The sequence below is a fragment of the Tupaia chinensis genome, unplaced genomic scaffold, assembly GCF_000334495.1.
Source record: "Tupaia chinensis unplaced genomic scaffold, TupChi_1.0 Scaffold000317_1, whole genome shotgun sequence".
Classification (NCBI taxonomy): Eukaryota; Metazoa; Chordata; class Mammalia; order Scandentia; family Tupaiidae; genus Tupaia; species Tupaia belangeri.
The window spans coordinates 1671697-1681675 of record NW_006159810.1 but is presented as its reverse complement, the minus strand read 5'-3'; the positions used below and the strand labels follow the sequence as shown (position 1 = coordinate 1681675).

At 39.3% G+C, this 9979-nt stretch overlaps 1 protein-coding gene and 1 pseudogene across 2 annotated transcripts in view; one reads left to right on the top strand and one right to left on the bottom strand.

Moving 5' to 3' along the window:
• HEATR5B (HEAT repeat containing 5B) overlaps positions 1-9439 on the top strand; it is a 109406-nt gene extending 99967 nt beyond the window's left edge. For both annotated transcript variants that reach the window (XM_014588914.2, XM_014588915.2), the window contains exons 35-37: positions 780-931; positions 3016-3229; positions 9085-9439. In XM_014588914.2, the coding sequence (XP_014444400.1) occupies positions 780-931; positions 3016-3229; positions 9085-9389 (671 nt within the window). In that variant the 3' untranslated portion in view covers positions 9390-9439. The remainder of the gene's footprint in view (positions 1-779; positions 932-3015; positions 3230-9084) is intronic.
• On the bottom strand, positions 6309-8069 carry LOC114008291 (putative 60S ribosomal protein L37a; annotated as a pseudogene).
• Positions 9440-9979: the final 540 nt, after the last annotated feature.

The window sequence follows — 9979 nt, the reverse complement described above, 5'->3', positions numbered from 1 at the left end:
GGATGGCCACGCCGCAATCCTTTCTCCTCCATTCTCCTCTCAGGATCTTGGGCATGCACGCACACGCACCCAGTGTGAGTTCTAAGTCACCGGGTCCAGGACACAAACCTCAGTCATCTACGTGGGAGTCCAGCGACATAGCCATTATGCTAACTGCTGGTTCCCTAGAAAGAGTTGTTAAAAATCAAAATTTCAGGGCTAGCAGGTGGCATAGTTGTTGAAGCACTGGACTCCCACATGGCCAACCATGGTTCGGTTTCGGACCTGGAAGCTTTAACCTCACCCTGGGCATGTGTGCTTGCATGCCCAAAATCCTGAGATGAGAATGGAGGAGAAGGGATTATGGCATGGCCATCCCTCCTGGGGGGTGATTTCTCACTTGCTCTCTCTGGCTCTGGCAAGCGCACATGCTCTATAGCGAAAATCTCTCGACAAAAGAAAAAAAAATGGAAATTTCAGGGGCCTGCAGGTGGCATGGTGGTTATTGTACTACAGTCCCCCATGGCTGGCCATGAATGAGTCCCGGACCTGGAGGCTTGAAACTCACACGGGGCACGTGTGCTTGTATGCTGAACATCCCAGGAGGAGAGTGTAGGAGAACGAATGGTGGCCTGGCCATCCCCTCTGGGGGTGATTTCTCACTTTCTTCTCTCTGTCTCTGTCTCTCTCTGGTGAGTGCAAATACCCTGTGGCAAAACATAAAAAGAAAGAAAGAAAAAAAATAACTGAAATTTCAGAACATGTCATAAGTAGCATATTCCTTTTACTTTCATTTTCAGATGATTCTGTGCCAACACCTGATGAAGTAAGCATGCTAACAGCAATTGCACTCTTCCTGTGGTCTGCTAGTAGTGAAATAATAGGAGTCCAGTCATTACAGAATGGCTGCATGAACAGATTTAAAAACGCATTAAATTCATGTGACCCATGGGTAAGTCACACTTAATTCAACAGAGATAAACATTGCAGCTTATCAAGAAAATGTCAGATTGATTCATTAAACTCTGTGATACCTATAATGAAAATCTAAGTATTGCAATATAGTTCTTAATAGAAAAAACTGGAAAAGATTACTGGGTTTAAACACTAACAGAGACACATGTATGTTTATTCATACATGCATAAATTCTCTGAGATCTGAATTGTTTGACTAAATTGACCCTGGGCCCTATTGGTGAAACCTACCTGAGTCTGTGAGTGTTTTTCCATTATTTAATGACACGAACTACATGAAAGGATAAATGTACATTATTATGTTTTAATCAATCTATTGGGAACTAGTTTGTCTGAAAAATAAGTTTTACTATTTTACAATATCTAAAGTCTACACTAGTGATCGTCAAATCTGCTTTCTGTTAGGGGAAAATAGCACCTTGGAAACATTGCCAGGTGCTTCTACTATCTTCCTGACTCGGCCCTCAGATTCATAGCTCAGAGATCTGTATTTTTTAAATGTTCCTCAGGTATTCTGATGTTCAGCAAGGTTCGGCAACTTTGTGTTCTACCAAAGCACTGAAACAGTTCTTTTCTACTATTTGTCACATATATCAATGGGCCATTCTTTCTTCCTTCCTTTTTTTTTAAGTTATATTAATATAAAGTCTAATCTAAAGTAAAAGGCAATGAGACTTCACTTTTTTAGATCTGAAAAACCTCAACTGGTATAAGTAGTCATTTCTAGGGTCAAGTAGGTTTTTGAGGTATTTTAGCAATGTGTTTTTTTCTTTTTCTTTTTCATTCATTTTTAAAAATTTGCTTGAGGGTATGTGCATTTGCTGGAGGAAAGAGACAAAAAGAGGGAGAGAGTAAAAAAGCATCTTGCCCACAGAGATGGCATGTCATAATCACTTCTCCATTCTTTCCTTGGGATTTTTAGGGATATTTGCACACGGCATGATTTTCAAGCCTGTAAGTCCAAGACTCAAACCATGCACTCTGCCATGTGAGATCCAGTCACCTTAACCACCACACCATCAGATAGCCCAGCAATGTATTCTTATAGTTTTATTTCAGATGTTTCAAATGTTAGCCTTCTTTATTAAATTTATTAGGTTAAAAAGGGAAAGATGGGGCTGGCAAGTGGCATAGTGGTTAAGGTGCTAGACTCCCACATGGCCAACTGAATCAAGTCCTTAACCTGGAGGCTTGATTTCTCCCTTTCCCTTTCTCTCTCTCTGGTCAAATGTTTAAAATAATAATAAATAAAAATAAATAATTCGTTTTTAGAAAGGTGGGGGAGGGACAGTTGTACAGGAAAGGAAGAATTTTTTTTTGTTTTTTTTTGAGAAGTTTTTGCCATAGGGCACATGCACTCACCAGAAAGACAGAGAGAGACAGAAAGCAAGAAATCACCCCCCATGGGGGATGGCCATGCCACAATCCCTTCTCCTCCATTCTTCTCTCAGGATCTTGGGCACACACGCACACGTGCCTGACATGAGTTTAAGCTACCAGGTTCGCGATTCAAACCGTAGTCGACTACATGGCCGTCCAGCAACATAGCCATTATGCCATCTGCTGGTTCTGAAAGGAAGAATTTTAACTATTGAGATTTCTCATTTGTTTCATACTGTAGAAATTATATACAAATTATGTAAGCATGGTGGTGATTTGGTAACTAATATATAAGCAATAGTATTTTGTAATTTCTTTCGATTTAGTTTTTTTTTTTAGTTAGCTTATTGAAAGTTTCACTGTTCTATTTCATTTCCCTCAGTAGAAATTGCCATTTCTAGTTTCATCCTGCAGTATTATTCTTTTTTGTACATATAAAATGCAGGGTTGGGGCCAACAGGTGGCATTGTGATTGAGGCTCTGTACTCCCCCATAGCTGACCATGGTTTAAGTCTCAGGCCTGGTGACATGCTTCTCACGTTCTGTCTCTCTCTGTCCAAATCAAAAAAATAATAATAATAAAATTAAATTAAATAATTCTTTTTAAAAAAAAAAGATGCAGTGTGACTGCAAAGCAAGTCACTACCACACATGTTAATTGATTACTACTTTCTTTTATAGGTTCAAGCCAAATGTTACCAGCTTCTTCTCTCAGTCTTCCAACATTCCAATCGTGCCCTTTCAACTCCCTATATCCATTCATTAGCTCCAATAGTGGTTGAAAAACTAAAAGCTGTTGAAAGAAACAGACCTGCCAGCAGCACAGAACTTTTAGCTGTTCAAGAAGGAATCAAAGTTCTTGAAACATTGGTTGCTCTCGGTGAAGAACAAAACAGTAAGTATTTTCTAATAAAAAGCCAGTAGTTGGGGAAAGATAGCAGGTTAAGGTGCTAGATTCCAACATGACCAACCACGGCTTGAGTCTCTGATCCAGAGGCTTGAAAAATCATGCCGGACATTTGTACATGTGTGCCCAAAATCCCAAGAGGAGAATGGAGGAGAAGGGATTGCAACATGTTGATCCCCCTAGGAGGGTGATATCTCACTTTCCCACTCTCTGTCTCTGAAAGTTAGAAAGAAAGGACTGTTTTGGAGAAGTTGATTAATTTGGTTGAAATTAGTAATAGGTTTTTTTGCCTGTTTGCTTTCTTTTTTCTTTTTCCTTTGAGAGGTTTTTGCTATAGGGCGCGTGCACTTGCCAGAAAGACAGAGAGAGACAGTAAGCGAGAAGTCACCCCAGCAGGGATGGTGATGCCGTACTCTCTCTCTCTCTCTCTCTTTTGCTCATGGACTAAATATAAGTAAAAATAAAATTTAAAAAAGGTGACCAGCAGATGGCATAATGGTTAAATTGCTAGACTCCCACATAGACGACCACGGTTCGAGTCCAGGACCTGACTTAAAACTCACACTGGGCACGTGTGTGTGTGTGTGTGTGTCCAAAGTCCCAAGAGGAGGGTGGAAGAGAAAGGATTGCAGCAGGCCATCCCCTCGGGGGGGTGATTTCTTGCTCTTTGTCTCTCTGTTTCTCATTGTCTTTCAGGCGTGTGCACACTCCCTATAGCAAAAATCTCTCTCTCTAAAAATAAAATAAACTTAACAAATCAGAATGGTATCTAAGCCTCAATGCTATGTAAAAACCAAAGGTAAATATGAGTCCTGTTGGGGCCAGTAGGTAGCATGGTAGTTGAGGCACTAGACTCCCACATGGCTGACTACAGTTCAAGTCCCAGACCTGGCAACTTTCTCCCTCTCTCTTCCCTCCCACTCTCTGGTGAGTGCATGTGCCCTGTAGCAAATTAAAGTAATAATAATAATGATCAATAAAATTAAATAATCCTTTTTTTATAAAAATCTGAGTTCTATTATTGAAATACGATACCATTCATTGAAAGGAACCATAAGGAGCCAGCAGATGGCATAGCAGTTATGACACTCGACTCCCACATGGCTGACCACAGTGCGAGTCCTGGACCCAGTGACTTGAAACTCCCACTGTGTGTGGGCGTGTGCATGAATGCCTAAGATCTCAGGAGGAGAATGGAGGAGAAGGGATTACTGCGTGGCCATCCCTCCTGGGGGGTGATTTCTCACTTTCCCTCTCACTGTCTCTCTTTGTCTCTCTGGTGAGCACACATACCCTAAGGCAAAAACCTCTTAAAAAAAAAGAGAGAGGAACCATCAAATGAATGATATATGATATAGGATAGTCATTTGATGGGCACATGTTTATGCTTACTTCTTACATCAAGTTTGATAAATTTAAAACAAAACAAAAAATCTTTGATCATTAATGAACATTTAGTCCCTACCAGACCCATTTTTTCACCCTGGTATTTCACTGGCTAGACTTTGTTTCTACTTTCCTCAGATGTTTTCTTCTTTTTTTTTTTTTTTTATACATATCTATTAAACCTTCAAGAGATGTTAGCCCACTCTGATCTGACCTTTCATAGTATTTCTTTAGTAGTTTTTGCCAACTATATCTTATTTAACTGCCTTGTGATTTTAAAATAATCACTAAAACTATAAAGTCTCAAAGTATTCCTTAGCTTCATGAGACTCTTGATGAACTCTGCATGCAAATGCTAACCATATTTTTAGCACTTGGTTCTCTAATTGTTGTATGTGCTATCTACAGTTTTCAAGTAGGTAATGAAAGCATTAGATAGAGAGGAATTATATAATGTATTTTCTCCAGTGCTTTGCACATGTCTGGATACTTGGTAGATTCTTGAGTTATTTATAATTTGCATTTTCCAATTAATTATATTTTAAAACTGTTAAAACCTTAATTTTCAACCTGCTATTGAAAAACTCTTCTGTTTTAGTAAATGAATATGCAGAAGATTATCTTGTATTTCTTTGCATTTTCATTATGCATGTTAGTTCTTATTACTATATAGTACTACTATCATTCCATATGATGTAAATTTAGTTAAATTTAGTAGATAGGATTTAGTTGGGACTTTAAAAATTTAAACTTGGGGACCAGCAGTTGGTGTGGTGGTTAAAGCACTGGACTCTCATTTTTCCCCTCTCACTTTCTGTCTCTCTCTGGTGAGTGCACATGCTTTATAGAAAAAGTGTTTTTTTTAAGTAGTAACAATAAATAAAACTTTAAATATATATTAGCTTATTAAATTTTTCTTCTGAAAATTGTACATGGAAAAGAAACCAATTAATGGAAAATTTCTGAGGTATTTCCAAGAGAAAGAGTTGTGTGTGTTTATTCATTTAAAACATAGTTATGAATGCCTACTGTGTAATAGGTAGTGTTCTGGGCATTGAGGATACAGCATGAAATAAAACATGCAAAGTTTCCTGCTCTTATGAAGCTTCTATTCTGGTGGTAAAACATAGACAATAAACAGTCCTCCTCCATAGCTATATCTATATCTGTTTTACTTAATACACACACACACACACACACACACACACACACACACACACACAAAGATTATTTTTACCCCAGAGTCCTGCTATGTCCTTATCCTCCTACTTCAGCCTCCCAAGTAGCTGGGACTACAGGCATACCTCACCCTGCTCAGCTCTTTTAGGATGAGCCAGGTATTGAACCTAGGCTTCCCATGTCTCCTCAGCCTGCTCGGGAGTAGCATCAACCAGCCCACTCCACCACAGCTATGCCTATACAATTTTATATAGAGATCAAAATGGATATAACTATATTGATTTTTTTGTTTTTAAAGATTTTTGCTATAGGGTGCATGCACTAGCCAGAAAAACAGTGAGAGACAGAGAGACAGAAAGTGAGAAATCACCCCCTAGGAGGGATGGCCAACCACAGTTCTTCTCCATTCTACTCTTGGGATCTTGGGCATGCGTGTACATGTGCCCAGCGTGAGCTGTTTTGTTTTTTTGTTTTACATAAATTAATACTTTTATTGTAGGCTACTGATATTCCAAATGTCTATGGAGCTTCTACTGGTCTTTCAATTCCTTCAGTCTTCTGATGGCAGACTTCACTGTGACAGCTGAAGTGGTGTTGTAGGTTCAGGCACCACCAGCTACCGTTTTCATGCAGGAACCACAGTGCCAGATCCCCACAGCCCGTCTCTTCATCTTAATTTTGCCACAGAAGGAGCAAGTATACTTGGCATGTTGGCTGATTTCAATTTTCTTCACCATTTTCCGGAGGGAGGTACCATATCGGGTTCCAAATTTACCAACGATGCCGACCTTCTTGGTACATTTAGCCATATCACTGCCCTGCCTGGCGTGAGTTTTAAGGTGTCGGGGCCAAGACTTGAACCCCGATCGACTGTGTGGGAGTCCAGTGATGTAACCCTTATGCCATCGGCTGGTACCAGCTGTGTCGATTTTTAATGTAGATATAATTAACAGAGATGTAGCTATTGATAGGTACTGTGAAGAAAAACTCCAGCAGGGAAAGTCCAGGAAGTACAGGTCCAGGGTGGGATTGGTGTTCCAAAAAGGCTTCTCTGATGATCATCACACTCTTTGGCAAGTGTTATATTCCACATCCCGTATCAGGTGCTTCCTACTCCCTTATGGCCTCAAATTTAATCCTGTCCGTTGTTATTCTACAAAAATTAAGGTGTAAAAAGCATTATTTTCCATGTAGATTATATGAGATTTTATACACAGAGAGACATGATTACATATAAAATAATTATTTAGAGAAATAACAACTTTAATGAAACATATATGCCAAGATGGAGTTAATATGGAAAGACACAACTAGGGAAAGAGGGGCCGACTCTGACGCAGTAGTAACGTGCTGCTCAGCAGAAGCTGGATCCCGCATTGGAGCACAGCTTGAATCCCTGGCCAGTCGGCCTGAAACACGCTGAACGTGCACGTGAGTACCCAAGAGCTGACAGACTGAAGAGCTGGAGGAAGGGGTTCGTGCATGGCCAGGCCCTGTGGAAGGTGCTTGTCTCTCCCGTCCCGTCCCCCCACCTCCCACTCCCACTGTCATTCTCAGGTGCATGCACCCACACACTATCATGAATAAAGAAAAAATAATCTAAAGAAAAGAGCGGAAAAGAGACCAGCTGCAGAGATTAAGTCTTCCAATAAATCTTTTTTATTTTGAATTTTTGCGAGCCAGATATGGGTTTTTACTTTTTAACCCTAAGGTTTAAATATACATAAGGGAATATATAAGGTTTATATATTCATTTCTGTATTCCCTAATTTTTGATGAAATTCTCTTTACTGTGGGTTTTAGGAGATGATAAAATGAGAGAAGAGTTTTTGCATTTCTATTCTAAAAAGAAAGAACTACCTAATTTTAGTTAAATAATAGTGAATAAGTCCAACCCAGCAGCACATCAGTAGCCAACTGAACTGCATTATGGGAAGTCACATGTCCAACTACAAGTTAGAATCCCGAGGTTGATTCGAAAACTTGCAGGGTGTATGCATGCATATTCTAAGATCCTGACAAGCTGCAGGGTCAGGGAAAGGGGGTCGAGGACAGATGAAACCCTGTTGAGGGTGCGCCTTTCTCTCTCTATTTCTTATGCACACACTTTCCTTCATGAATAAGATGACCATAAAAAAATAATGGTAAATGATGCTGTTCAAGTTTCTGTCCCCACTCCAACTGATTCTAGAATAATCTTAAATATTAATACTCTCAAAATGTATTCTATCAGCAATTGTAACACACTTTATTCTTTTTTAACTTTTTGGCTAGTCTTGTCTTTCTTTCTTTCTTTCATTCTTTTTTTAAGAGAGATTTTTTTGCTATAGGTTGCATGTGCTTGCCAGAGAGACAGAAACAGAGAGACAGAAATCAAGAAATCCCCCCCACCCCAAGGGGGATGGCCAGACTGCAATCCTTTCTCCTCTATTCTCCTTTCAGGATTTTGGGCACACATATTCATGTGCACAGCATGAGTGTCAAGCCTCTGGTCCGGGACTTGAACTGTGGTTGGTCATGTGGGAGTCCAGTGACATAAATATTAGGCCATTTGCTGGTACCATTGGCCAGTATTTTTCTTTGATCAATTAATATAAATTGTAAAATGTACCTTTCTTTTCATTTGCTAGGGGGCATGTGAACAAGAAAGAGAGAGAGAGGAGGCAGAGGAGAGAAGTGAGATGCCCCTGCCCCATGGGGGATGGTCTTGCTACAGTCCCCTTTCTTTCATTTCTCCTTTTGGGATTTTAGGCATACTTGTACACACTTCCGATGTGTTTCTTATGTTCCCATGTCTGGGAGTCAAACTGCATGTTGGTCATGTGGGATCTGCTACCTTACACACCACGCTACTGCTGGTCCAACATACACAGTTTAACAAACCTGGTTTCCAAACTGAACATAACTTGGTCATATAACAAATATTTAATCTTAACTATGAGTTATCATTGAAGTCTGAAATACGTTGTGAAGGTTTATTTATATCTTAGCATAATCCAGTCATCCTGTGGCAACTGTCTAGTTTTTTATTTATTTATCTATTTATTTAATTCAGTTTGTTATTATTTTTTAATTTGACCCTAGAGAGACAGAGAGAGAAAGGGAAAGTGAGAAAGCAAGCCACCAGGTCCAGGACTTGAACCATGGTCAGCCATGTTGGAGTCCAGCACCTTAACCACCATGCTACTTGCTGGCCCAACTACCTAGTTTTTAAATTAAAGTGTATTGTTTCCTCAGGTGTGTGGTTATTTGTCATAACTCACCTTTGTTGCTTGCAGGAGTCCAGCTACTTGCTCTTTTAGTTCCCACTCTGATCTCTTACCTGCTGGATGAAAATTCTTTTGCCTCAGCAAATTCAGCTTCCAAGGATCTTCATGAGTTTGCACTCCAGAACTTAATGCACATTGGACCTCTGTACCCACATGCTTTCAAGACCGTAATGGGGGCTGCTCCCGAGTTGAAAGTACGCCTCGAGACTGCTGTTCGCGCAAGCCAGGCGAGCAAAGCAAAAGCAGCTGCCAGGCAGCCAGCCCCCACCACACATTCCGCACCAACGATTAAGCTAAAGACAAGCTTCTTTTAATTTGTTCTTCATTCATCTTTATTTATATTGTCCACTAACAGTTCATTGTTGATTGCCACTGTAATCATTCCAGGCTGTGGGTTCTATTTTATTTGTATATTAGTATTATAGAACTTCCGAGTAGGTTAAGTGAAATAACGCACACTCCACTTATTGATTTTTAAGAAGTGATTTTATCATGTGGTGAATGTGTTTTTATTTCTTTCCTAATAATGTTCTCTTTTATTTATTTTTTACACACTGAGCCATAGTCTTTAAATTTAAATGCTGAAACCATAATTATATCATGTAGTTGGTCAGCCTGCGGATATTATCAGGGAAGAAAATAGGTTAAAATTCAGTATCTGGCATAAAAAAAACAAAACATCAATTGAAAAACAAGCAAATACTAAATTCTGAAGTAAGCAAAATAATGAAAAGTGTCTGTTTTGTGGTGTATATACTATGAATAAAATCGAGTTTTCTAAGCATTTTCCAAGATGTCTCTATTTTTCTGATGGATTTTTAAATTTGATACTAAATTATGTTTGTGCATAGTTTAGTTGTTTGCTGAATTAAAGGTCTCATTTAAAAGTCCATTAAAATGTTAC